Source organism: Vulpes vulpes, chromosome 2, assembly GCF_048418805.1.
Source record: "Vulpes vulpes isolate BD-2025 chromosome 2, VulVul3, whole genome shotgun sequence".
Lineage (NCBI taxonomy): Eukaryota > Metazoa > Chordata > Mammalia > Carnivora > Canidae > Vulpes > Vulpes vulpes.
Window position 1 is genome coordinate 55820809 of NC_132781.1, and position 27987 is coordinate 55848795.

The 27987-nt window shown below is 47.8% G+C and overlaps 2 protein-coding genes across 4 annotated transcripts; both read right to left on the reverse strand.

Moving 5' to 3' along the window:
- Positions 1 to 600: 600 nt before the first annotated feature.
- Positions 601 to 16691, reverse strand: ZNF79 (zinc finger protein 79). Of its 2 annotated transcripts, XM_072748561.1 has the most exons (6): positions 16495 to 16691; positions 15178 to 15790; positions 9789 to 9874; positions 7424 to 7556; positions 6829 to 6927; positions 601 to 1911 (listed from the first exon to the last, which is right to left on the reverse strand). In XM_072748561.1, the coding sequence occupies exons 2-6, from the start codon at positions 15191 to 15193 to the stop codon at positions 740 to 742; spliced, it is 1506 nt and encodes a 501-aa protein (XP_072604662.1). In that variant the 5' UTR covers positions 15194 to 15790; positions 16495 to 16691; the 3' UTR covers positions 601 to 739. The 2 variants fall into 2 exon arrangements, with proteins under 2 accessions (XP_072604662.1, XP_025865131.2); XM_026009346.2 differs by lacking the exon at positions 16495 to 16691 and having other exon boundaries at positions 14588 to 15609.
- A 3728-nt stretch (positions 16692 to 20419) lies between these two features.
- Positions 20420 to 27913, reverse strand: SLC2A8 (solute carrier family 2 member 8). Of its 2 annotated transcripts, XM_026009332.2 has the most exons (10): positions 27626 to 27913; positions 27388 to 27550; positions 26965 to 27171; positions 25259 to 25358; positions 24112 to 24311; positions 23265 to 23408; positions 23072 to 23180; positions 22182 to 22355; positions 21666 to 21811; positions 20420 to 21041 (listed from the first exon to the last, which is right to left on the reverse strand). In XM_026009332.2, exons 1-10 carry the CDS (start codon positions 27679 to 27681, stop codon positions 20904 to 20906), a joined length of 1437 nt encoding a protein of 478 aa, XP_025865117.1. In that variant the 5' UTR covers positions 27682 to 27913; the 3' UTR covers positions 20420 to 20903. The 2 variants fall into 2 exon arrangements, with proteins under 2 accessions (XP_025865117.1, XP_025865118.1); XM_026009333.2 differs by lacking the exon at positions 21666 to 21811 and having other exon boundaries at positions 20664 to 21041; positions 27626 to 27776.
- Positions 27914 to 27987: the final 74 nt, after the last annotated feature.

A 27987-nucleotide genomic window follows, 5' to 3' on the forward strand; every position in this document is an offset into this window, starting at 1 on the left:
GGAGTCCACAGAGGTGTGTGCCTTGCTGAGGGATTTCATTGGCTCGGCCTGTTCTGTTTTTTTTTTTTTTTTTTAAGTACAGCATACTTCATGAATTGTGTGTCCTTGTGCAGGGGCCACACTAATATTCCAATTTTAGTATGTGTGCTTCTGAAGCAAGTCCTGGGCATTTTCTTTATACAGTAGTGAACACTCAAACATCTCACAAAGTAGAGACTGGGCCTAGCAGGGTCTAGATTTTCCTATATAGAGCATTAGAATGGATTATCCCTCCCCTATCCCCGATGAGACTAGTATGTGGAATCTTTCCTCATTTGAATTACCACCACCACACACACACACACACACACACTAGGGAGAAATGTCATTCCTGTCCAGTGTGTTGGCTTCATTCCTGGTCTTTAAGAAGGAACTAAGCCCTTCACTCATTTGATCACTTACTCCTTATAAACCATGGTTTCTGCAGGGCTTGATCTACAAAAAGCACTTTGGGTCACTGAATAAAGGTAAATTTCCAGTATAATCTGAGTTGGGTTGTTGATGCTTACTGAAGAGCTGAGAGAAGAGCTCCTGAGATTTTTCCACTCCACATGCAACATGTAAAATCAGGACTATTTATTAAAGGTACTCCTGCATGTGGCTGAGTTACAGACTGTAAAAGTCCAAGGAGGTCTCTAGATGTTTTCAAACTACTTGCATTTCCTGCTAGATTCCCCACCCACCTTGGTCCTATTTCTGGCTACTCCCCAGCATGGAGTCTCTGGTGTCTAATGAAAGCGGAGCTACACCTGAAGGCCTTCCCACACTCCCTACATTCATAGGGCTTCACACCAGTGTGAATCCTCTGGTGCTGACTGAGGGAAGAGCTCTGGTTAAACGCCTTCCCACACTCATTGCACTCATAGGGTTTCTCTCCTGTGTGGATTATATGATGCCGAATAAGGGCTGAGCTCTCACTGAAAAATTTCCCACACTCATTACATTTATATGGCTTTTCCCCAGTGTGGGTCTTCTGGTGGATTATGAGATTAGTGCTTTGGCTGAAGGCCTTTCCACACTCGCTGCATTTGTAGGGTTTCTCTCCTGTGTGAGTCCTCTGATGATTTGTGAGGTTTGCACTCTGGCTGAAGGCCTTCCCACATGCACCACACTTATAGGGTTTCTCCCCGGTGTGGATTCTCTGATGCTGAATAAATGCGGCACAGTAACTGAAGGCCTTCCCACACTCGCTGCACTTGTATGGCTTTTCCCCCGTGTGGGTCCTCTGGTGGTTTGTAAGATTTGCGCTGTGACGGAAGGCCTTCCCGCAGTCACTGCACTCATAGGGTTTTTCTCCAGTGTGAATTCTCTGATGCTGAACAAGGGCTGAACAGTCACTGAAGGCTTTCTCACACTCGCTACATTTGTAGGGCTTTTCTCCAGTATGAGTTCGCTGGTGTTTTGTGAGGTTTGCATTCTGGCTGAAGGCTCTTCCACATTCGTTGCATTTGTAAGGTTTCTCTCCAGTGTGAATCCTCTGGTGCTGAATGAGAGATGAGCTCTGGCTGAAAGCCTTCCCACATTCATTGCACTCATAGGGTTTCTCCCCAGTGTGACTCTTCTGATGCTGAGAAAGGGAAGAACAATAACTGAAGGCTTTGCCACATTCACTACATGTATATGGTTTGGCTCTGTGGGGTTTAATTATAGGGGAATTCTTTTTGAAGCTCTCTGTATGTGTTTCCCACTTCTGGGGTCTCACTTCTGTAGGAACTCTCTGTTGTGGAGAAAGGACTGGTCTCAGGTTGAAGCTCTTCCCCAGGTCGCTGTTCCTGTGATCTGACTCCCCAGGGGGCAGCTCTATATTTGTGTCTTGGGATGAGTCTTCAGAAATGTCAGGCTCAGATGGTGATTCAGACATAATCTTCCAGTCTGAAAAATATTTAGAAAAGCATTTTCCCCCTTTGGTGGAAGGAAAGGTACTACTGAAATACAAAAGGCTGATGGAGTTTGGCCAAGCTCTTGTGCAGAGGAGGTCTGATGCTCCACCCCTTTCACCCAGAACAGCTGCCCCACATTTCAGTTCTAAACTGTAAATACTGACCAAGATGGCTCTTCAGATACATTAGGACGGTTCACTCCCTTTCCTAAGCTGCAAGGGATACAGACGTTTACCCTAATTGCCCTCAGATGCACTGCTCCCTTCCTTATTTCTGCCTTTGCTCTGCTTTGGCAAGTACTGGGGATTTTCCACTTGCCTTCTTAGTCTCAAAATTCTTGGTGTGGTTTTGAGCAATCAGCTTAGCAGGTTTAAATAATTCACTTTATAAAGCTCATGATCAATGCAGCCAGATCAATGCCAACCAGATGAATTTTTTCACCCATCAAATCAGCCCCAAACTGGTTAATTCTAGAGTACTGGTAGGGGTGCAGCATTCTAAGATCGTACGTACCTGTACAACCTTTCTGGATAGCAATCTGGCTGCGTGTGTTAAAGAATCTAAAATGCCAACATGAGAACTGCACCTGTAAGAATTTATCCTAAGGAATTAATGAGAAATTACACAAATCTGTGTTGACAAAAGTACTCAGCATTGTTTGCCAAAGAAAAGCAAACACCTAAATGTTTAGTAAAGGAACGACCACACTATGGCCAATATTATTATTTAGCAATCAGAGGTCATGTTTCTAAAGGGTACACTATAGTTCCTTCTGCAGAAAGGTATTTATTGAGAAAACACTGCGAAGATACATGGTGTGAATGCAAGCTATGTTGTCTGGATTGTGGCATCGGGCATTTTTATTTCCTTCAATGCTTATCTGTATTTTCTAATGTTCTCCACTGTCAGTATTATAATAAAAGTTACAAAAACCTTTCAAAGAATATGCAGTGATAAAAAGAAACATAACTAAAAAAAAACATAACTGCTAAATGAAAAAAGGAGCGTGTAAACTTACACTTCTACTTTAGAAAAATGTATCACAAGCTCTGGTCTGAGCCTTCTCATTATGGGGCCTCTGGCTGACTCAGTCACTTGAGCTTGTGACCCTTGATCCTCAGGGTCATGAGTTTGAGCCTCACGTGGGGGGGGGTAAAGATTTCGTAAAAAAAAAAAAAAAACCTTTAGAAAACAAAAATGTATCACTGCATTTTACTGTATGAAGAAGATGGAAGGGACCTCTATGTGGTGGGATGATAGGGGACCTTGTTTTTATCCTGTTCCAAATCTCAAATTAACATCTTTTCACTAGAAAAAAGTTACTTTACATAGAATAAATAACATTGCTTTTATGATCAGAAAATTGGTATTTTTTAAAAGAATAATTCTTAGCCCTTTTTGGGATCACCCTCATTTTAAGAGAAAACTTGAAAATGATCTTTTCTCTCAGAGGAGAGAATAACAAGGTTAGTTCTGGGTGACCTTTATTTGAATTTCTATATGGAGTCTTGACCCAGATAGCTTGGGTTTTTTATTTTTTAAAGATTTTATTTACTCATGAGAGATACAGAGAGGCAGACACATAGGCAGAGGGAGAAGCAGGCTCCTCGCAAGAAGCCTAATGCAGAATTGCTGCGAGGATTACAGGAGTTAAAACACGTAAGGGACCAAAATGGTACCCTGAGGGACAGTCAAATGTTAGATGTGTGCTTGTTATTATCTCAGGCTCTTTCCTTGTGAACCTTCTTAAATGGTTTCCCATTCAGCAGGTTTCCCTCCAGAGCACTTGTGTATTAATGCTCAATCTACCATAAGCACAGGAGTCCCCATTTTGGGTTCAGGGTATCTCCATGTAGTTCAGTGTGTTTTTTTTTTTTAAGATTTTATTTATTCATGAGAGACAAGACAGAGGAGAAGCAGGCTCCATGCAGGGAGCCCGATGCAGGACTTGATCCCGGGACCCCAGGATTATGCCCTGGCTGAAGGCAGGTGCTAAACCGCTGAGCCACCCAGGGATCTCCTGTAGTACAGTATTTGATCATGTGTGGCTTTGACAGCTTCTACAATTTGACCATCTATTGGAGAAAAGATGGAAAGCAGTGGAAGGGAGAAAGGAGCAATTCAGGAAACTGGTGCTCATGAATTGTCCTCCCTCAGCCCACCTCTCCTCTCCACCTGGCTCCTGTAGGAGACTAAGGAGTTCAAATGTGCCCCAAACAGAACTGAATCTCCCTTTCAAGCCAGTGTCTGCTCAGCATTCTGCTCAGGCTACGGTCATCCCCCTCACATCCAATTCACTAGCACATCCTATTGGTTTTAATACCTCACATGTCCTGAATCCTACCTGCTACCCCGTCTCCCTGGAATCTCTGCAGCAGACTCCTAACTGATCTCCAGGCTCTTACTCTTGAACCTTGGAAGTCTTATTCTTCACATGCAATTTTAAAACACATATCAAGTATTGTCCCCTCCCTGCTCAGAGCCCTGAGGGCTTATCTTACTATGTGAAGAAAATCTGAACACCTTACATGGCCTAAAGTCCCGCATGCTGTGTTCCCTGCCACTCACTCTCCCTCTGCTTACTGAGTCCTAGGGGTTTCAAGTCAAGCTCATCCACAACTCCGAGCTTTAGCACATGCTGTGTCCCAGATCACTTCTCTCCCAGACGCTTACACGGCTGGCTCATTCTAGTCTTTCAGACCTCAGCTCCAATGTCACCTTCTCTAAGGGGGCTTTCCTAGTCATCTGACTTACATCTGACCCCACCTCCATCTATTCCTGTTCTCACCTTTGTATCCCATCACTATTCTCTTACCCTGCTTTGTTTCCTTCACAGCACGCCTCACCATCTCACATTGTATCACATTGTATCAGTAATTTTATTTATTCATTTATGTTCCTGACATCGCAGGATGTAAGACTATGTCTTGTTCTCTGTTGTACTTTCAGTAACTAAAGCAATTCCAGGCATTTACCAAATGCTTAATGCTTATTTGTTGACTGAATGAGTAACAAATTCAATGAGAAAAAGGCAAATTGGGCAGCCTGGGTGGCTCAGTGGTCTAGTGCTGCCTTTAGCCCAGGGCCTGATCCTGGGGACCGGGGATTGAGTCCCACGTCAGGCTCCCTGCATGGAGTCTGCCTGTGTCTCTGCCTCTCTCTCTCTCTCTCTCTCTCTCTCATGAATAAATAAAATCTTTAAAAAAACAAAAAAAGAAGAAAGGGAAATTGAGCAGCTGTGCCTGGGGACATGTCAACACCCACAGCAGAAGCTCTTAGAGCAGGCAGTGAGGTGAAAGGTACTTTAAAGACCCAGGTCTGCCATCGTGGCCAGGATGGGATGGGGTGACGGAGGGCTCTGAAACCAGTCCATGGCGGAAGAGCAAGGCCCAGGTTGCTCTGTGAATCTCAAGGCAGAGATGCAACCCCATGGAAGCAGGGTATTAATTACTCCAACAGCCAGATTTAAATTTTCCTTAAATTACTTCATGATCATATAGCTCATACAGAACTCCATCACTGATAACTTTTTTCATGCATATTAGTTTGTAAGATAAGATTTTGTTATCTACATTTTTGATAGAGACAAGCGACCACATAATTTAGTGGTTTAGTCTGAGTCTGTGTGGTTCATAAACAGCAAGCCAGGACCTGAAAGCCCATCTTTCACAGGTCCACATCCAAACCTGCCAAATTTATACCAAAATTTATACCAAAAATACCAAAATTCTATTACCTCACAGCATGGACCCTTGGTGCAAACACCCCTTCTTAAGTTCTGTTTCTAGTAACGCGCTGATCTGACCTTTTTAGAGTCTTGAAACTCTCTGAGGCTGTGATGAAAACTTTTTCCAGAAAAATGCAGCCACTGCGCTAGCCATGTAACAACACATTCCATCTCTGAAGTTCTATACAAGGGTGTACAGCCTGGAATAAAAGGCTGTGCATGATGCGGGCAGCAGGACCACTGAGGCTCCTATAAAGGCAATATTTCAGCAAGTCTGAGCGGTGCCTGGCTAACAACAGGGATGAGGGAACGTGTGACAGGCTGTTTAGAAAGAGGACAGTAAGATGGGAAGGAGAAAGTTCTGATCAACATGCAGAAAACCTACCAGAGGCTTTGTTTTCACTGCCCTGCAGCAACAATAATCAGAAATGAAGATGTAAAGCACTAGACTGTTTTTAAACAAATTTAAAGCTTTATCACCTTAAAGTTATTAAGTTCACTTACACTTCTGTAAGCCTCAAAATTTCAAAAGTGGCTGGAACCCCAGGAAAGTTACTGAGGCACTGCCAGAGGTCACATATCCACAGGGGCCAGAGCATGAGGGTGGGGGTGCAGTGAGCAGCCTTGGATGAGAAGCAACAGATAAACACAGCAACTATGGCTTCCCTTTTATCTTTCCTGAGGTTATCAATATCAGCCCTTTAGGAAATTCTAGCAGGGTCTACAATGTAGAGAAGGTGGGGAGGGAATGTGAGGAGAGAGAGGATCCAATTAAGGACCAGAGAGGGGAGTAGCAGTAGGTGTCACAGCTGGAGGTATGGGCAAGAGTGCACCTGAGAGCCTCAGTGAGGTGAACCCCAAGCAGAGAATGTGCTGGGCCAGCAAAGAAGCCATTCCCTCAGAGGCCAGCACCACCACCTATGGTCCTAAACATCCCCAGCCCAGGTCCCAAACACCCCCCCAACATGCCAGGAGGAGTTATGGAATCAGCCAGACCTTGTTTTGAACCCCAGCCACACTACCTTCTAGCTGTGAGGCTCTGAACCAGCAAGACAGCCTCTTTCAGCTTTAGTTTCCTCATCTGTAAAATGTGGGGTTGTTAAAATAACCAAACGCATAATGTGTTATTTCCAAAGGGCTTTTGCTCTCAAGACTCACTGGTTTTAGTGCTTGTTCACTTACTGGGACAGGTACTCCTTAGGCCTCCTCCTTCCAGCATCCATGGGCCTTCTTCCCTTTGTTCCGACTGGGAGTTCATGCCAGGCTGGGAAACCGGAAGTCCTGGTCAAGGGCAAAACAAGTGCTATAGAAATTTAGATTAAATAGCCACCCAGAACTCAGGGGAGGGGGAAGCAGACCAGTTAGGTCATTTATTTCATTCATTCAGCAAATATTTATTGAATACTGTACTTGGTACCAGGCACTGGGGATGTAGCAGTAATTAAGACAGATGAGATGCCAGGGAGGGGACAGGCTGGGGTGTTAAGCCCCAAAAGCAAGTTATTTAGAAAAACAGAACTTATTGAATAAGGAGGAGCTGGCCTGAAGGTCACACCACCCCTCCTGGGAAACAAGAAAACACGGAGCTGCAGTCTTGCATGAAGCAAAATGAAACTGCCTATTTCTCAACTTAGAATGCAGAGGCCTTTTACTATAGGGAACTGGGAAGAAACATCATCCCTCCAGTGTGTTGGAGCAACTGAGGATCACTCAACCCTGGGAAGTGCCACAGATATTCAGATCTGAGTAGATTCTACATTTCAAATGGCTTCCTTACCCAGCAGGACCAGATTCCTGACATTTTCTGGTATCCCTTCCTTGAACCTTGGAGTTCCCCTTGGAGCAGGGATCAAGGGCCTCCAGCCATGGTGGGTCAGAGCTGCAGTCATGGTGCCAAAGGGCATGGTTCCCTGAAACAATAAGCACATTCCTTCTCACCTGCAGGCCAGAGGATACAACAGAGGTCCGCACAGCTCAAGAGAAGCATTTACTGATCACTTCCTATGTGCCTGACACTAAACTGGATACTGACACACACACAAAAAACAGATACAGTCTCTGTGTTTACAACTCTCTCAGACTTTATATATAGAGAACACACATACAGCTACTTCTATGTAAAAGAAGGAACTGGACACCAGTGCTTGGGAACGAAAAGAGCCCATGTAGACAAAATAAAATTAGAATGTCTAAGTTTATGCAACGAGCTATCAGAAGGAAATGTGAAAGCTCAACTTTTCAGAGTGTTTCACAAGTATTCCTGTGAACCTCGATATGACACAGTACAACAAGGAAGGTAGCCAAGTAGGTGGCCACCTGCAATAACATGTCAGTGAAATGGGCAGACCAGCTGCCAGGATAACAGAGAAGGAATCCTGCACGGAGGATGGACGAAGACCACAGAGAGAAGGTGATTGCTGAGCTGGCCTGGAAGAAAGGTGGTCAGATGGAGAAACAGGTTATCTGAGGCAGGGGATGCCCCAAGAGCACAGGCACAGAGGAGAGAAGGTCCTTGCGTCTGTTTTCTGTGCAAGTAATGGTACCTCCACCCACCTCACGGGCCACGTCAGAGACCTGAAGGTCACTCTCCCCTCTCCTACAGCTCCTCACAAACCACTGCTGCCTTCATCTTCCTCCACAGTATCATGAAAGTTCACACATGTCTCTCCACGGCCCTGTCACTGCCTTCTTTGAAGCCAGCATCATTTTCCAAATTACAACCTCTAATTTTACCTGTTCTTCCGATCCAGCCTTTATACTGAGAAATGCAGTACAACAGGACAAAGAGGGTCATCTTTGAAAACTATGAAATATTTAAAACATTTGGGTCATTTTATGACAGGCAAGAGAGTAAAAGCCACCATAAAGATGTAAGTGTCATGAACTACATAAGAAATGGTATGTAATTCACAAAGAAAAACCTGTAGGAAGTATGAAAAGAAACGTAAAATACTACAGCTATGAGATATTAAAATAACTCAGGGTTAATACATAATAAAAAACAAAACATAGGTATGAAGAACTGAGTAATTTAATTAATAAGATTGAACTAATAGAGCCATCAAACCCCGCGTTCTGCCTTTATGCTATAACTGGCTGCTCTGGGTTGGCAAAAGTCACACTGTCCCCATGGAGCACAGGCAGGCTGAATGAGCAGACAGAAAAACCAAAGTGACAATTTTGGAGTATCTAAGAAAATAAGATCCGAACACTTTCAATATAAACAAGAATGGAAGGAAATAAATTAGAAATTCAACTCAAGAGGTTATAAAAGATTGAATTTTAAAATAAATCTGACAAACGTAAAAGCAAATAATTAAGAAAGAAAACTCTGTCACTAAGAGAACTGATGAGAGAAATCCAAGCACAAACTTTCTGAAAAGGAAAAGAAACTGACCAATACCTAGTCTAATCTGGAAAAAGGGGGAGAAGACAGTTCCTATCCTGGTGGGACTATGCAATGGAATACACTAGAAATGATTCTGTAGAATACTCTTAATAGAAATGGGAGAAATATTCATCACATTCTGCGAAGTGGAAATAAAAGAAGGTTAAAAGGAGGACAAAACCATTTTGGAAAAGTAAAGAAGGAAAAATATGGGGATGCCTGGCTGGCTCAGCTGGTGAGGTATGTGACTCCTGATCTCGGTGTTCTGAGTTCAAGCCCCATGCTGGGTGTGGAGATTACTTAAAAATAAAATATATATATATATTTTTAAGATTTTATTTATTCATGAGAGACACAGAGAGAGACAGGGAGAGGCAGAGACACAGGCAGAGGGAAAAGCAGGCTCCATGCAGGGAGCCCGACATGGTACTTGATCCCAGGTCTCCATGATCACGCTCGGGCCGAAGGCGGCGCTAAACCGCTGAGCCACCCAGGCTGCCCTAAAAATAAAATCTTTAAAAAAATAACCACCCCCCCCGAAAAAGAAAAGAAGAATATGACTGAAAAGATGCAAATGAAAATGTTTAAGTGTATCATTTCTCTGTGGGAATAAGGATGAGTTTTTGGGTGTGTTTTCTATGGTTTTTGGGTTTTCTACAATAAACATGAATTTCTTTTGTAATTAAAAAACAAAAAAACTCCTTAATATTAAAAAAAGGGGGGGCCTGCCTCTCAGAGGAAATTTAGAACTTACCTGGGCTCCAACTGTGAGACTAGCTGCCATTCCTTCATCTTCTATGGTTTCCTCTTGGGGAAGGGCAGGGTCTGGAGAAGGTGGCTCTGGAGAAAGGGGGAGAAACCATTGAAGCTCACAAGTTACAGCTCATCAAGCTAGAGAGTCTTATATTCTCATTTTGAAGAAGGGGGTTCTGAGGACATTGCCGGTTACAGGGCAATGGGGCTGAATCTACAGACCCGCCAGAGGCTACACATTTCCCCATTCCCCTTCTTACTTCAGAAATCCCATCAATTCACTCAGACACAGGGAGTCATTAGACTAACAGACTCTCAAGTAGCAGAGCTCCCCCATTTACCAGCAGTGTGCAAATCCTATAACCTTTCCAAGTCTCATTTTTCTCATCTGTAAATGGGAATGATAATCCCTCGTAAAGTTGCTGGGAAGATGAATGAAAAATGCAGACAAAGCAGTTGGTACAATGCCTGAAGTGTAAGTACGTAGTTTACAACTATTACCTACTGCTGCTGAGTTCATTTGGAGATTTAGGACATTTGCCAAATCAAGAGAGGTAATGACCAAGTGGGATTCATTGCAGGGATGCAAGATTAGTTCAACATAGAACAATTAATCTGTATTATATACCAAGGTAATAAAAAGGAAAAGACTCCACACAGAGCATTTCAGTGAACACTAAAAAGGCCATTTTGCAAAATCTGTCACCCTTTCCTGGTAGTACCCATTCAATAAACTAGGAAGAGAAGAGACCGTCCTCAACCTGGCAAAAGGCAACTACAGAAAACCCAGATTTACATCATACTTAACAGTGAAGAACTGATCCTTTCCCCTAAGATCAAGAACAAGACAAGGATATCTGCTCTCACCACTTCTATTCAGTATTATACTGGAGGTTCTAGTGAGGAAAATTAGGAAGGGGGGGAAAAAGGCATCTGGATTGGAAAGGAAGAAGTACAATTATCAGTATTTGTAGATACGATTTTGTATATGTAAAATCTTAAGGAGGGCGCCTGGCTAGCTCAGGCGGTAGAGCATGTGACTCTTGATCTCAGGGTTGTTCAAGTCTCACTATGGGTATGGAGCCTACTTAAAAAATAAAAACAGACTTGCTAAAAAAGAAAAAGTAAATAAAAAGAAGAGGAAGAAGAGGAAGAGGAGGAGGAGAAAATCTTAAGGAATCCACCAAAAAAATCCTATGACAGCTAAATAAGTTCAGCAAAGTTGCAAGATACAAGGTGGATATATAATGAAAAGACAACCCAATTAAGTTTGGGCAAAGGATTTGAATAGACATTTCTCCAACTGTATTTCTATACACTAGCAATGAGCAATTCAAGAGTGAAATAAAAAAAAACACCTCAATTCCATTTGCAAGAGCATTAAAAGAACAAAATACTTAAGAATAAATTTAACAAAGGAAATGTAAAACATGTACACTGAAAGCTACCAAACACTATTGAAATTACAGAAGATCTACATAAATGGAAAAACATCCTATGGATTCATGGATTGGAAGACAGTAATGTTGCTATGGCAGTACTCACCAAATTAATCTACAGAGTCAATGTAATCCCTATCAAAATACCAGCAGACTTTTAAGTAGGAATTGATTAAGCTGATCCTTAAATTCATCTAGAAATGCAGGCGACTAAGAAGAGCCAAACAATCTGGAAAAAGGACAAGTTGGAGAACTCACATTCACACTATCAAAACCTTGTGCCAAGCAACAGTAATTAAAATAGTTTGGTTGGGACACCTGGGTGGCTCAGTGGTTATGCGTCTGCCTTCGGCTCAGGCAGTGATCCTGGAGTCCCGGGATTGAGTCCCACATCCCACGGTTCTCCCTCTGCCTACGTCTCTGCCTCTCTCTCTGTGTGTCTCTCATGGATAAATAAATAAAATCTAAAAAAAAAAAAATAATAAAAAGATAAAATAGTTTGGTACTGGTATAAGGATTGAAATACAGATCAATGAAAAAGAATGGAGAGTCCAGAAATAGATCCATATATTTTTGGACAATGATTTTCAACATGAGTCCCACCCAAGAAATTAAATGGGGGAAAGAGTTTTCAAAAAGAAGGTGCTAGGACAAGTGGACTCTTATCTCACACCACATGTAAAAATTAACTCAAAATAGATGAAAGACTTATTTTTTTAAAAAGATTTTATTTATTTGTTCATGAGAGACACAGAGAAAGAGGCAGAGACATAGGCAGAGAGATCCCCGGACCAGGATCACGCCCTGAGCCAAAGGCAGATGCTCAACCACTGAGCCACCCAGGCGTCCCTAGATCAAAGACTTACTTATAAAAGCTAAAACACCTAGAAGAAAACTTAGGGGGCAGCCCCGGTGGCGCAGCGGTTTAGCGCCGCCTGCAGCCCAGGGCATGATTCTGGAGACCCTGGATGGAGTCCCACGTCAGGCTCTCTGTATGATGCCTGCTTCTCCCTCTGCCTGTGTCTCTGCCTCTCTCTCTCTTTCTGTCTCTATGAATAAATAAAATCTTTAAAAAAAAAAAAAAAAGAAAACTTAGGTATTTTTATTACCTCTGATTAGGCAATGGGTTTCATAGCTATGACACCAAAAGCACCAATAACAAAAAATAAACCGAATTTCACCAAAATTAAAAACTTTGTGCTTCAAAGGATACTATCAAGAAAGTCAAAAGATAACCACAGAATGGGGGAAGATGTCTGCAAATCATCTATCTTTTAAGGGTCTAGGATCCAGAATATTTAAAGAATTTTTACAACTCAGAAACAAAAGACAAATCACCCAATTAAAAAACGGCAAAGGATGTGAATAGATTTCTTCAAGAAAGATATACAAAGAGCTAGTAAGTACACGAAAAGATGTTCATATCACTAGTCATTTGAAAAGTGCATATCAAATAAATATGAGATACTTCACATTCACTAAAATGGCTAAAATAAAGATGGAAAACAAGTCTTGGTGAGGATGTGGAGAAAAAGAACCCTTGTACATTGCTACTAGGATTGTGAAATGCCTCAGTCACTAGGGAAAACAATGTGGCAGGTTTTCAGAAAGTTAAACAGAAGTACCATATGACCTTGCAGTTCCTCTCCTAGTTATACAAACGAGAAATGAAAACACATCCACACAAAAATATGTGCACACATATTCACAGCAGCATTATTCACAATAGCCAATACTGGAAGCCACCCAAATCCTCACAACTGAGGAACAATATGTGGTATATCCATACAATGAAATATTATTCAGCCATAAAAAGGAATGAAGTACATTCATCCATGTTACAACATAGATACCTTGAAACATTATTTTAAATGAAAGAAGCCAGACACATATATTCTATGATTCTATTTTTATGAAATGTCCAGAATAGGCAAATCCTTGAACATTAAGTAGAAATCCAGAGAGACTAGGGGTTAGAGGGAATGAGGAGTGATGGTTAATGGGTATGGGCTTTTTTTTTTCCCTTTTTTTTAAGAGACAGTGTGCAGGGCAGCCCCAGTGGCACAGCGGTTTAGCACTGCCTGCAGCCCGGGGTGTGAAACTGGAGACCTGGGATCGAGTCCCATGTCGGGCTCCCTGCATGGAGCCTGCTTCTCCCTCTGCCTATGTTTCTCATGAATAAATAAATAAAATCTTAAAAAAAAAAAAAAAAAAAAAAAAGAGTGTGCAAACACGCAGATGGGGGTGGGGAGGAGAGGCAGAGGAAGAGAATCTTAAGCAGCTCCACGCTCAGCACAGAGCCCCATTCCGGGTTTGATCTGATGAAATGGGTATGGGCTTCTTTTAAGGGTAATGTGAAATTAAGTACTGGTGATGGTTGCACAACTTTGAGACTATACTAAAAGCCACTTTATTGTAGACTTTAAAAGTGAGTATTATGGCATGTGAGTTTTCTCTTAATAATAAAAAAAAATAGTAGAGGTAATATAGCCCTCAAAAAAGAAGTACATAGGTCTGGATACTGGTCTTAGTTTAGACCTTATGTTACTGAATTGTACCTGACGCCATTGTACCTTCTTGTCCTCTTTGGCAGTTACCAAAGGAGTACTAGGAGGATGAGAACCATCCTGCTTGTTCCCAAGTCTCTGGGGGAAGACAACACCAAATTCTGGATGTGAAACTGCACTTGAAGAGTTACAAACCAATACAGGGACCTCTTGATCTAGAGGAGGATGGCACAGGCCTCAGTGGTTAAGATTCTATATACATTTGCTCTATCGATCGTTCAAGATGCTTTCAAACACATATTATTTTATTTGATATTTATAGTTCTTAGAGGTAAGTAAGGTAGGAAACGTTACTTTTACCCTTTCCTCCATGAAGAAACACGAGTTAAAAACCTAACTGGTACGTCATCACTTAGACAGGATCCTGGCCTTCTGATTCCAAATCCCCAGTTATCCTCTTAGACTTTACAGTCCAACTAGGTTGAACTGGCCCTCAGTTCCATGTGGAGCCAATAGGCTCCTGTTCTGAGACTCCCTGGCTGCTTTGAAGATCGGAAACAACGGGAGACCCTGGGTCGTCCCATTTTTCCTTTGCGGGGTCCCTTTCCCTCGACTCATAAATACCATCAGTCCATCAAGCAGATTGGGGTAAGGAGGATACTCAGAGATTATTCAGGCCTGAGCGCCTCCAACGTTCCTGATCCTAAAATGCTTTACTCAAAAAAAGGCTCATCCTCAACCTCTTGAGGAAAGGATAACCGCAGAGTTCTGGTCCCGGCCACAGAGCTGCATGAGTGGGCAAGCTGGAAGGAGAAGCCGGCTCTCCTGCAAACTCTCCTTTCACTACTCCTCACCTCCTTCCTCCAGCATTTGGGTCCCACCTCGCACCACCGCCTCCCAGCAGTTCTCTGAGCCCCAGCCGCGCTCTGCTGGCCTGCTCTGGCTGCTCCCAGGCTGGACTCTTCCTCTCTCCAGCCTCTCCCGTCAGAGGCCGAGTCTGAGCCTGCGAGGCTGAGCCCTGGGGAGCTCGGGTCGAGCCCGTCCAGCCAGGTCTCTCCGTCTCCCCAGCGGCAGTCAGGCCTCGCGGCTCGGGAGTTCGTGGCGCAACCACCGACTGGGTCTCAAGCAGAAGGCCGTGTGGAAACGCCCGCCGCCGGCTACCCCAGAACGCTACAGGTTACCATCACGAGCTCAGAAACTGTGGCCAGAGGTACTGCCAGACGCCAGGCCCAGCTCCCGCGCCCGAGGACGCGCTCCAATAGCGCCACTTCCGGTCATGCGTATGGACCTCCTCGCCCCACCGGACTCCATTTCCCAGAAGTCTCCCAATTTAGCTCCTGGCCAAAATCTTTTTCTCTGTGCTAGGTTTGCTACCCGCGCACCCCTGTGGACCGTACTTCCCAGAGAGGCTCCGCCTCTTCTGCTTCCGGAATCTGTTTCCTACCATGCTTTGTCCACATGCGTTTCAGGTCCACCGGAATCCCGTGGCTGGGGCCTCGGAAGCGGGGAGGCAACTTGGCCGCGAAGGATCCTGGGAGCGGTGGTTCCAGCGCAGGCGCAGACCTACGCTGGCGCTGGCTGCTTGGTTTCAGCTGGTCTTCGCCGTGGTTCAGCGTTCACCGTAGCTGGGGTCGCGGGGGTCGTCTCGTAACGCGATCTTCGGCATCCTCTGGAGCGGTGTGGAAAGTTTGGGAAGAGTGAAGGCAAGGAGGGAGGGGCCCTTCATTGTGAACAGTGCAGCCACGGGCTGGTGCCCTGGAACTCGCAGAAGCAAAAAATCTCTCCGCGGGAGAGAACTTGCGCGGTCATTTCAGGGATCGGAAGCCCCGAATGGTGTTACAGCGTCCCATCAGCGCTATTGTGGGAGGAGACTCCTAGATATTCTGTCCCTTGGAGGCTGCCGTGCTGTGCCAGAGGATATTTCAGTTGGCTTCCTCGGAGGGCTGAGGACGCTTTCCCCTCTTGCCTTGTTGAAAATTATTCGCTATTTGGGCAACTTTCTGATCACTAATTCAGTTCTGAAGCATTTTGACGTTAGGAAGATGGAAATGTGTTACCTAGGAGGCAAAAACGAGTTTGGAGTTCCTGAGGCCGTGCATTTTGTACTGCCTGCCCCTTTCAGCCCCAGCTGGTTGCATTTTTGCTGGAAGGACTATCTGAAGTTTGTGGGTCTTCTCTGAGTCTTACCGGGATTTATTCCATCAGACAAGCCACACCCACTGATCTCTACCTTGGGCTGCTGCATATTTGGGCTCAAAGATTGGAAGGCCCTAAGTCTGAGATGGATCTCCTTGGGTTCAAATCAAGGAGTGGGCAGGGCTGTGTTTCTTCTGGACACTCGGGGAGAATCGCTTTCCTTGCCTTTTCGTGCTCCTGGAGGCTGCCTGCCTTCCATGGCTCCTAGCCCCCTACGGTTGGTGCTGTTCTGCCCATGGCCACAAGGCCCGGCAGGTGCTAGCCCCAGAATGTCCAGTGGGCAGTAGCGGGTTTTCGTCAGTCTCGGGATCCCAACCAGGGCCACTGGGAGGTAGCGGAGTGCTTCACTCCTCAACTGGTGCAATTCCGCTTATGGTCACTGGGTGTCGTTAGGGCATTCCTTGCCTCAAGAATGCAGACGTCAGGATTTTCCCTGGGGCAGGGATAGGAGGTGGGGTGGGTGTGGGTGGTGGTGCTGATTTCTACTTTGGGAGGGGTAAAGCACTGCTTCTGCTGCTGCACCTGTCCGTTGGGGAATGTTCCATCTGCTGTCCAGGTCCTGTACCTGATGCTGCTGGGCTGGGCTTCTGGGGTGGATTCAAGCCTGTCAACGGGCTGGCTCTGGTTCCTGAAGCATCTTGTGCTCTGATGAGGAGACCCCAAGGAAGTCTTAAGGAAACCTCTGAAAAATGTGTGCCCACAATCATTGGTACGTCTAAGTGGATGCTGGTAGCAGTCAAGAGATGGTATGAGTAGGAGTTGCTGAGGAATCAGGATAGGAAATAGAATATGAACAGAGAAATGTGTAAAGATTTCACATGTCCTTTTGGGGCACCCCTTGAGCATCACACCTTGCACACAACTCCCAATCTTCACCACAGCCTCACCATCCCCAGCAGCTGACATCGATTGAACACTTACTCTGTACCAACCTTAGTTCTAGGTGCTTTACAAACTTCTTTCATCCTCACAGCAATCCCATAAGGGAGAGAGCATCATTATACCCATTTTTATAGATGAATAAAGTGAAGCTCAGAGAGGTTAAATGACTTGTCTAGGTCACACAGGCAGTGAGTGGTATAACCAGAATTTGAACTAAGCCCATTGCCTCGTAACCACCATGCTGCACTGGCTCTGGACCTTGGGTTATGGAGGGAAGAGGCCAAGGTGGAGTTGAAGCCACACTAATGCTTTCCTTGCCCACAAGTTTAACCATTTCCACTTTCATCACCATCACCTCCATCTCTTCCACTTTACCTCTATCTCTATCCATCTCACCTCCATCTCTGTCTACCCCACCTCCAACTCTTCCACATCACCTCCATCTCTATTTTCTGTCTCTATAATCGTCATCTTTTCCATCTCTACCATCTCTCTCATCTCATGCTCTCATTTCTCTATCACCTCTGTCTCTCATCTGTTCCATCTCTTTCATCTTGCTAACTCTAGATGTAGTAGCAGAATTATAAGAAAATCATAAGCAGTCTGAATATGGAACAATGTGAGGTTGATTTAAGTTCTGATTTATTTTAGTTCTGACATATTTAGACAATGAAATACTCTTAATTTGTTGAATTTAACAAATATTTAATCACCTGCTCTTTGCCACACGCTATGACTTTATGGCAAACAAATCGTTAGAAGAATGAAGAGAGCTTCCATTTCAAGCTGGTGGACTCAACTCCCCTTTCTCTTCCTCTAGTTACCACTGATATGACAGGGAAGATGCATAAAGGGAACAAAACTATAAGAGAACTGAGAACAGGAGTCGAGGTAGGGCACACATACCAGCCACTGTAGTAAACCCCCCCACCCTAGTTCTTCATTCCTAAGTATGGTCAACCAAAGTTCCCCATATTCTTGAGCTAAACCAGCAGCATAAAAGAGAAAGACTAAGACAACCGGATTAATTGAAATCAGAAAAGCAGAGACTAGAAGACAACTTTCAAAAAATTAAAATGAACAAATGGTTTTATTCATGATAGTGAATACCAAGTGCTGTTGAGGATGTGGGGCAACTGGAATCCCTGTACAGATGATGGGGATGCAAAATGGTACAACCATTTCGGAAAACCATGTGGCAGATTCTTAATAGTAGTTAAACATAAACTTACCATACTACCCAGTAGTTCCACTTCACACAAAGATTTGTATGCGAGTGTTTACAGTGGCTTTAGTGATGATAGCCCCAAATTGGAACTAACTCAAATGTCCAGTGGAACACTACTCAGCAATTGAAAGAAATGAACCACTGATGCACACAGCGTGGATACATCCTAACAGCACTCAGGTAAGTTGTAGAAGCCAGACACAAAATACTACAAACTATGTGATTCCATTTTATAAAAGTCTAGAAAATGCAAAGCTATAGAGACAAGACTGACTGCAGATGGACACGAAGGAACATTTAGAGGTGATGAAAATGTCCTATGTCTTGTGTGGTGGTGGGTACACAGCTGTGTATACATTCGACCTAAGTCATCAAATTTTTATGCCTACAGTTGTTGACTTTTATGCTATGTAAATAGTGCCTTAATAAAGCTCATTTTAAAAAGTGAATATATATCTTCAGGGAAACCCCAAAAGTCATTTCCATCATAAAGAAAAGTATAGGGTGCTATAAAAAAGGACTATATAAGATGTAATTGAGGGACTCTGAGTGCCTCAGTGGTTGAGCCCGTGGGAAGCCTGCTTCTCCTGCCTGCCTATGTCTCTGCTTCTCTTTGTGTCTTTCATGAATAAATAAAATCTTAAAAAAAAAAAGATATAATTGAAAATCATTGTCAAAGCACCAATCAAAAGAGGGCTGGAGGGATCCCTGGGTGGCGCAGCGGTTTGGCGCTTGCCTTTGGCCCAGGGCGCGATCCTGGAGACCCGGGATCGAGTCCCACGTCGGGCTCCCGGTGCATGGAGCCTGCTTCTCCCTCTGCCTGTGTCTCTGCCTCTCTCTCTCTTTCTCTGTGTGACTATCATAAATAAATAAATAAAAAAAAAAAAGAGGGCTGGAGTTGTTAAGATCTCAAAGTAGACCTCAGAACAAGAGATATTATGAGGGACAAAGAAGGTCATTTCATAATGCCAAATAATGAAAACAATCAGAATATAACAATCCCAAATGTGCACGCACCTAGTGATGAGCTCCAAGGTGCCTGAAGCAAAGTCCAACAGAAGTGTAAGGAGAAACAAATCCACATTCATGGGTGGAGATTTCCACTCTTGTCTCTCAATAATTGATAGAACAAGTGGACAGAAAGTAAGGATGTTGAAGACCTGAACCACTCTATTAGACAACTGACCTAATTGACATTGGTGGAATACCCCGCCCCACAACAGAATGCGGTTCCCAGCCTAATCGGTGGGCCTCTATGTAGGCACTAAGAAAGAGAATGTAGATGCTGGGCTATTGCCATGGAAGGTGTCCCTGCACACGCATGTGACCTTGCTTCTGGAAGGCCCTAAGGAATTCGGACTTTGCTAAGGCTGAAAGTTGTCCTGTTAGCACATTTTATTGAAATCAGAGCAGCTGTTGCAGAATCTTCCAGAAACTCTTCCCTCTGCTCTGTCCTGAACCCCCTTTGCAGTTGCACTCCCCAGTCTCATTACAAGGCTTAATAGAAAATGCCAAGGTGGGTACATGTGAGGGCTATACAACCCTGGAAAAGAAAGCAGATCACAGAGTGGGAAGCATGGCATCCTAATTATGTGTGGTGCTGCTAGAAAGGATGTGTCTAGAGGGAGATCTTTCAGGATAGAACCAAATCCTTCTTCTTCTTTTTTTTTTTTTATTAAAGGTTTTATTTATTTATTCATGAGGGACACAGAGAGGCAGAGACACAGGCAGAGGGAGAAGCAGACTCCATGTAGGGAGTCTGATGTGAGACTTGATCCCCAGAGTGGGATCACGCCCTGAGCCAAAGGCAGACACCTAATTGCTAAGCCACTCAGGCGTCCCATAGAACCAAATTCTTAGAAGTTAACTCTGGAAAGGTATGGCTATGAATAGTTATTGTATCATTTATCCAAATAAATGAGTTAATATTTGTAAAGTGCTTAGTGCAATGCCTAGCAGCAGACGGTTAACTATTTTAAATAGTTAATTATAATATAAAAAATAAAAGCATAATTTTTAGACTAAATAAATCTGTTTTTCAGTTTTCCTACAGTAAACATATGTTCCTTGTATAGTGGATAATAAAAGTAATTTGTAAAAGATTTCTGACTCCATTAAAGTCAATAGAAAAAGAAACATTTGTTGTTGTTATTAATGAGATTTGATGACTAATGATCCAGGGGACTGAGCTGAAGAAAGGAGCCAGAAATGACCTACATGGGCCAAGAGTAGCCTGGCTGACCATGAGAAAAAGGGAATCAATGGGTGTTGTTGATTGGACCCATGAACAGGGCCCAGTTCGTGGGAGGCCTCCTTAGGTAAGGGATGTTGGGAAAAGCCCTTCTCAAACCGAGGTTTACATAAAGAAGCCATGACCTGATTCTCTGAGTCAAATCTTTATTTGCAAACAAAGTTCCTTCCCGATAATGCAGCCACACGACAGGAAAAGCCAGGGGTCATCACCCCAAAGCATCTCTTCCAGAAAATGAGGAGCCAGGAGTTCCCCCCCTCCTCTGCTGCTGCTTTCGTGGCAGGATGGAGATGGCCTGTGGATGATGGACCACAAGGCATCAAAGCCCCTCTAAGCTGTTCCCTTCCCCAGAGTCAGCGTGGTGGTGGGAATTGGACCCAGGGGCCAGGAACCTCACTCATTGTTTGCTGGGCTGTAGAGAGCAGGTAGGAAGGAAGGGCCCCAGAGGACAAGGCTCCATGTAGCTGCAGTCCTGGATCCCGGCTCCCTGGGGACAGGCAGGGACTCCCGACTCTGGCCAAGAGCCCCGCTTGGAGTCATAGGCAGCGTTCCCCATGGCAGCCCAAAGCCGGCCCTGCTGCAGAGGCAGCCAGCCACTCACAAGAAGAGGTTGTCATCGCCCCTCAAAATGAGCTGTAATTTGCTCCAAAGTCTTTCCTTTGGTTTCAGGGACACAGGACAAAGTGAAAAGGACACTGAAGATGCAGAAGGCAGAGGCAAGCCAGAAGGCACCGTAGGGCCTGAGCACCTCCTGGGAAGACAGGATGTGGCGGAAGGTCAGGAGCCCTCCTGCGATCCCCAGCTGAGGCCCCGGCCTGCCCAGCCCAGGCTCAGGGCAGCAGAGGAAGGTCTGGCCCTGCCCTCCAGAGTCCTGGGCCAAGCGCCACACAAGGTGTGGATGTTGTGTGGATGGGGAAGCTCACTGTCACGAAGTGACTGTCTGAAGGTTAGACACCACTCTCAAGTGACAATTGTGCTCCCCCTGTGGCGCCTGCCTCCAGGGCTCCCAGGCCCACTCTCTACACCCTGCTTTGGCCCTGCGCTCCCTGTTCCCTGCCTCCAGAGGAGTCTCTTCTCAGTACCAGAGGGAACAGGTAAGTCATCAGCACTTGAGATGGGGCAGTGGGAGCACGCAGCGCACTTAGGGCCCACCAGCATGGAGGGAAGAGCGAGTGGTTCCCTTTGGTTAGAACCTGGCCAACCTCCTGGCTCTTCAGTCTTTCCCCTCATTCCTGACCAAGACGGCTGGTGACCCAGGAGGGCAGCTTTAGCCTGCACGCAAGGCCACTGACCCTGAGTCTTCTGCAGTAAGAGTGATTCTAAAGAGCGCTCCTCACTGACTACATGAGGGGAGGCCTGCGGGGCCTGCACTCACCATAACACTGCTGAACTCTTTCGTCACCAGGAAGGCCATGAACCAGTTAGTGAGGACGCACACACCTGTGGCCATGCCCTTGACGTGCAGAGGAAAGATTTCAGACATGAGGAGCCAGGGGATGGGCCCCCAGCCCACAGCGAAGCCTGCAGGAGCAAGACAGGTATCAGAGTCCATAGGGATGGACCCCTGGGCCAAGGCTCCGTGATTTCTAGTTAAGCTCTCAGCTGTGCTCCTTCCTTCAGCGACATCTCACGCCAGTCCCTCCACTGCTTATGTGTCAGGCTTTTTTCTGTAGGATGGGGTCATGATGCAGCCTGCTGTGAGGGCTGTTTGTGGATTAAGTGAAAGGAGCAGAGAAGAGCTTAGCTCAGTGTCTGGTACATGGTCAAAGCCATAAACGCAGAGGTGGGCAAGACCTGGTAGGCCTGAACTTGCTGGGAGCTACAGGAACCTGGCAGTGACAGGATGGCCCCATAAACCTCCCACCCAACCTCCCCACAGACCCCCTCTCACCAGCAATGAAGAGGCACATGCTACCCACTGCCAACCAGGCCAGCCCCACGCTGGCACTAGGGGGCTCCATGGAGATAGGCGTCAAGAGGGTCACATGTGAGGAGTTGCTAGGGCCACCCTGGGTCAGCTTGAAGTAGGCGCCAAAGGCACTGGTGCTGAACACCATGACCACACCTGCAAGCAGAGGGTGGCAGTCGGCAGGGCCCTGGGAGAAGGGAACCGCAACCTGGGTGTGGGGCCCTCAGAGCTGGAGTCTCCATGCAGTGTGGCTGCAGCAATGTGGCCTGGGTTTCCCCAAGAGGGCAGTAAGCGGTGATGCCTAAGAGCCCCGACTGGTGGCACTCAGCTTGGTCTTACCAACCCCAGCTTGGACCTTGAACCACAGCAGACTCTAAGAACCTCCTGGTGGCAGCACCTCCCTGACCCAAGGAGCAGGAAGGGTAACTGTGGCAGCAGCACGGTTCTAACCCCCATGTGGATCATCTCTGGATCCTCACCACGGCCCTCCCCATCACCCCCATTTCATGAGAGAAACCGAGGGTCAGAGAGGTGAAGTCACTTGCCCCAAAAGACCACAAGCTTCCAGGTCACTTCCCCTCCTGGGTCCTCAGTTTCCTCACCCTAAAGTGGGGCCCTGATGGCACCTGTCTGGAGGCTCATTGCAAGGGTGATGGTGTGCTACAGTGACGCTGTTAGTGCAGGCCTGCTTTGGAGTGAGTGCTTGCTAAGGGGCCCTATGAATCTTGGCCTTGTTCCCAGGGGTGCTGTGCTAGCCTTTCCCTGCTGCCATGTGGTGACCTCAGCAGAGGCCCTCCAGCCTGTGGCGGGCGGGGGAGCCAGGCCTTTGCCACCTCACTTTCACAAGGCTGAGCCCTCACCCTTGGGCTCACCTGAGAAGGTCAGGAGCAGCCTCCGCCCAGCTCTGTCCATGATGAGGGCTGCCATGGCTGTGAACAGCACCTGGATGATGCCCACGATGATGGAGGCGACGCTGCTATCCTGGGGAGACGGGCCGAGGCAGGTCAGGCAAAGACCCCAGGACTAGGCATCCAGATGAGACAGGCTGGGGCAGAGGCCTTTTACCTTGAACTTGGCCTCCTCAAAGATGGTTTCTGCATAGAACATGACAGCATTGATCCCTGACAGCTGCTGGAAGGCCATCAGCAAAATGCCGATGATGAAGGGCTTGTAGACGCCAGGATGTCTCAGCTGGGCCAGCTGGAAGCCCTGCTCAGACAGAGGCCAGTGTTAGTGCTTCTCCCTAACCCCTCCTGAGGGGCACATGGCTTTGCCTGGTGGAGGGAATGAGCCTCAGCTTCCTATCATCTGGGCCTTGCGTTCAAGACAGGTCCCCGCATCACTTTAGCCTCCCTGATGGAAGGTGACAAGAGCCTCAGCTCCCCATGCCCTTCCCGGATTTGCTGGGGGAACCATGAAGAGATTACATGGGCACAAAGCCAGGGGTTCCAGAATCCCACCAGTCCTGGGCCAGCGCTGAGCGCCGCTCCTGGTGCTGCTGAATCCTGACCAGCAGCCACGTTCTAGGACACCCATCTTACAGGTGGAGAAAGGAAGGTTTAGGGAGGTGATGGCCACACAGAAGGTAAGTGGCAGAGACTCAGTCTTCTCCCCTGCCTTATGATACCCCATTGAAAAATCCAATTCCTCAAATCTGTGCTCATGTTTCCCTGTGACCCAGCTGGCACTTTCTCTTCCTGGAACAGTAAGGTCAAGGCAAGGGCCCAACCAGGTTGGGGCTCCAGCCAACCTTTGCTTGCTTACACAGAGGACACCATCACCACTTGTGCCTCCCCTCCCTGGATATGTATGCTCAGCTTTGGGGATAGGCTATGCGGACTTCCCCTAGCCACAAAGGGGCCATACCTCACTGTTCATGCCCCCCCACCCAGCTCTGGCTCCAGCCCCTCACCTGGTGCTCAGCCCCGACAGGGGGTTCCTCCCAGCTCTGCTCGGAGCCCCACAGGAACTGCATAGCGGCCATGGCTTCCTGGTGCTTGTGCTGGGTAAGCAGGAAGCGTGGGGTCTCGGGCATGTAGCACATAAGCAGCAGCATGAAGGATGCGGGCACACAACCCAGTATAGCCAGCCAGCGCCACTCCAGCACCCAGCCTAGTTTGGCAGGAGGGGGGTGGCGGTATCAGATGTCAGAGCTGGAGGGGGCCAGCCTGGGTCTTATCAGAGGGTACCTGCCCTCCCACCAACCCCAGGGCCTCAGCTTAAATGGTGGGGGCCTCACTACCTCTGTGTGGCTACGCTTGTGTTTGTCACCAATATTGTTATCAACTGCTGTTGAGAAATATTGTAGAAACACTGGTGGGGATGTCATTATGCTACATCTGCTCAGTGAGTATTTATGGGGCAATGAATAGAATGAGGCACTTGCTTTTTATCTAAAAAGTAGGGGCAATAGAATAAATATGTAGACTTTGGAAGGCCACCAAGAAGCAGGCAGGGCTGGCTCCTCTGGAGAGGAAGGAGGACAGAATGAGAGAGACTTCTCATGGAACATCAGTGGATCAATCAATTTTCACAGAAACTGACAAATGAATGTGCTGGTTACGATGAACGGGAGCTAATTCCATAGGCATACTGACACCCATGTGTCTGTCCCAAATGTCAATGTCTATGTTTGGCAGGGGCTGTGGTACACTGCGGGGTCCCCAAAGCAGCCAGACTGCTGGCAGGACTCTGAATTAGAGTCTGGATGAGGAGTGGGTAAAAATGGAAGATCTCAGACCAGGATGCTGTCCTGAAGAATCAGAGGGCACATACTCCGGGGTCCTGAAACCCCTGTTCCCTACGGGGTCTCAGGACGTCCCTTGATAGTTCTCATTTGGGGGTTGCTGCCAGACACTCTTCATGTGTCCCTTAATGTAGCCCCACGTCAGCCTTGCACTAGGTGGGGTTATCTCCACTTAAAGACAGGGGAAGTGAGGCTCCCTGGGGCAGTGTGACTGGACCAAGTGTCCCTTGAACTCTCTGAACTTCAGAATCCACATCTGTAAAATGGCCACACAGCCATTAATGGGGATCAAAAGAGAGGCCATGAAAAGTACCTGCCAGGTAGGCCAGGAGGATGCCCGTGACGACCATCAGCTGCACACAGGAGCCCAGCAGCCCCCGCACGGCAGGGTAGGCAATTTCAGAGATATACACCTGTTGGCAGGGAAGAGGAAACTTTACTTTGGGCCGGAGCGATCTTAAAACCGAAAAGACACAGCCACTCAGAGTTGAGGAGAGCCTTAGCTGGGGCTGCTGCGAGCCAGGTGAGCATACCTCCCCGCCCCTCCACGTGATCAGCAGCAGGTGTTTTCAAGGGGATTAAGGATATATACGTGGCTGCTGTATGTGTGCACGCGTGTCCATGTGGGGAGGGCACAGAGCTCTTCAAACTTTTATTCAACTGTATGACTACCCTTGATAAAATGCAGAGTCTGATACAGTACGTCTAGAGTGGGGCCCACAATTCTGGCTTCTTTTTTTATTAAATGATTTATATTTGAGAAAGAGAGAGAACACGAGCAGGGCGGGGAGGGGCAGAGGGAGAGGTAGAAGCAGGCTTCCTGCTGAGCAGAGAGCCAGATGTGGGTCCAGATCCCAGGACCCTAGGGTCGCAGGACTTGGGGACCATGACCTGGGCCAAAGGCAGATGCTAAACCAACGGAGCTACCCAAGCGCCCCCAAGATTCTGCCTTTCTAATTAGCTCCAATGACACCCAGGCTCCTGGTCCCAGAACTATACTCTCTGTGGTGCCTTTGGAGTGAAAGCCAACCCTTTGCCTCTGTTGCTACCAGTGACTGCCACTGCTTTCTCTGGGCTCAGAGGCCTGCAAGGTCTTGCCCACATTTCTAGGTTATTTTATACCTTATGCCCATGAATAAGATGGGTGTTTTTGTCTAGTAACAAAACCCAAAACATAAAACCCAACTCCTGCAGCCCAGCAAATACAGGTAAAATGAGGTGTGAGTGCATGGGGAAGGCCAGAAAGGACTCTGAGCCAGTACTTTTAGTCTCGACCAGGTTGGTGTGTGGGTGGTTGAGCATCCAAGCCCCATGGCCAGCAGAACCGTTCACTGGTCTCTCTGCAATTCAGCTGCCAGGGTCCAAGCCCCTCCAAGGAAATGCCAGGGCTGTATGTGCAGTCTTGCTCAATGCCCACAACCATGAGGTCATGCCATTATTCCCACCATTTTACAGGGTCAGAAACTGAGGCACAGAGAGGTACTCTGCCCCAGTAAGTGGCAGACCTGGGGTTTCACCTGGGTATATGGCTTCCAAGTCATCCTGAATAGTGGTGCATCAGGAGACAGGAAGAGGGAAGAAAGAAGGGAACCGCTGGAAGACCACCTGAGTAGTGAAGGGAAACGGGGGAACCCAGCAGCCTTTGCTGCCAGGACAAACAAGAACAGGATTTTGCTGCCAAACTGTAGGCTTCAGTGACCATCCACAGATGGCATCTTATGTGTAGAGTCAAAGAGAGGCCTGGTTAAGTGGCACAGTCTCGGGTTTGAGCAATAGCTTCACCAATGACTAGTGGCTGGACAAAAGGGCTTCAGTTTCTGAAGCTCACTTCATCTGTAAACAAGGATAACGACGGCTCCTTCCAAGGCCCGTCGCGGGGGTGGGGGTGGGGGTGGGGGAGGAAGATAAAGCCGGTGAGGGGCTCGGTGCCAGGCGTCCAGAAGGCCGCCGCCAGGGAAAACCACGCCCCCAGGTCTGCTCCTCCCCGGGCCCAGGGCGCGGGGCTTGGGGGACACTCACCGGCGCTACGAGCGAGGCAATACCGCAGGCCAGGCCGGTGAGGAGGCGGCCCCCGAGGAGCATCCACACGTCCCGGGCCGCGGTGATGACGACGAAGCCGACCACGAAGGGCACGGTGCAGAGCAGCAGGCTCAGCTTGCGCCCGGCGCGGTCCACGAGCCAGCCGGCCAGCACGCCCCCCGCCGCGGCGCCCAGGGTCACGATGGCCTGGGGGCGGGGCGACCGCAGGATGGAGCGGAGGCGCCCGGGGGCCGGGGCCCAACCTCGCCCTCAACCGCACCCCCAGCGGCCTCCGACGGGAGGGGGTGGGGGCAGGGGGTGACCCCCGGCGGGAAAGCAGAGTGTCTCCGTGCCCGCCCCGAAGGCCCCTCGAGCGTGGGGTGGGAGGAGGAGGGGCCCCGGCGGGCGAGCCCCAGGCCTCACCCCGAACCAGGAGGCGGCGTCGTCGTCGAGGCGCAAGGCCGGGGGCGAGGCGCGCCGCAGGCTTGGGATGGCGGGGGAGCTGTAGCCGAGCGCGAAGCCGAAGCTGAGCGGGCCCAGCGAGGCGGCGAAGGCGGCGAGGAAGACCCGGCGGCTGACGGGAGCGCTGCGAAGACGGGGTGCCGGTGAGCGGCGCCGCGCGGGCGCGGCAGGAGGGCCCCGGGTGTCCCCACCCGCTCACCTGCCGCCGGGAGGGCCCAAGAGCGGCTGGGTCTCCTCCGGGTTCTCAGGCGTCATGTCTGCGGCCAACGCCTGCTGGGTCCGCTCTGTGGCCCGAACTGCCACGGGTCCCGCGAGTGCAGCGGCACCCGCCCCTCACGGCAGGGCCGGCCAATGGGCGGGGAGGGGCGGCTCTGGGGCGGGATGGGAACGGCCAATGGGGGCGCAAGGCGGGGTTAGCGTCGCCGCTCGGAGCCGCCCACCAAGTCCAAGCCGACCAATGGGGCGAAGAGCCGGTTGGCGAAGCCCCTGGAACCGCCCCTGCGTCGGTGGGGCGGGGCTGGTACGGGCCTGAAGGACAACCACCCAATAGGAGTACGGTGC

What these genes read in the sequence shown, in the direction of transcription:
- SLC2A8 (XM_026009332.2), bottom strand. Translation starts at nt 27,681, where the DNA reads ATGACGCCTGAGAACCCGGAGGAGACCCAGCCGCTCTTGGGCCCTCCC. An exon ending in TTGAGGAGGCCAAGTTCAAG is followed by an intron (nt 23,181 to 23,264) that starts GTAAAAGGCCTC and finishes CCGTCTCCCCAG; the next exon opens with GATAGCAGCGTCGCCTCCAT. An exon ending in CATGTGCCTCTTCATTGCTG is followed by an intron (nt 21,812 to 22,181) that starts GTGAGAGGGGGT and finishes TTGCTCCTGCAG; the next exon opens with GCTTCGCTGTGGGCTGGGGG.
- ZNF79 (XM_072748561.1), bottom strand. An exon ending in GTCTCACAGTTGGAGCCCAG is followed by an intron (nt 7,557 to 9,788) that starts GTAAGTTCTAAA and finishes TTATTGTTTCAG; the next exon opens with GGAACCATGCCCTTTGGCAC. An exon ending in CAGGAATCTGGTCCTGCTGG is followed by an intron (nt 6,928 to 7,423) that starts GTAAGGAAGCCA and finishes GCCCTTGACCAG; the next exon opens with GACTTCCGGTTTCCCAGCCT.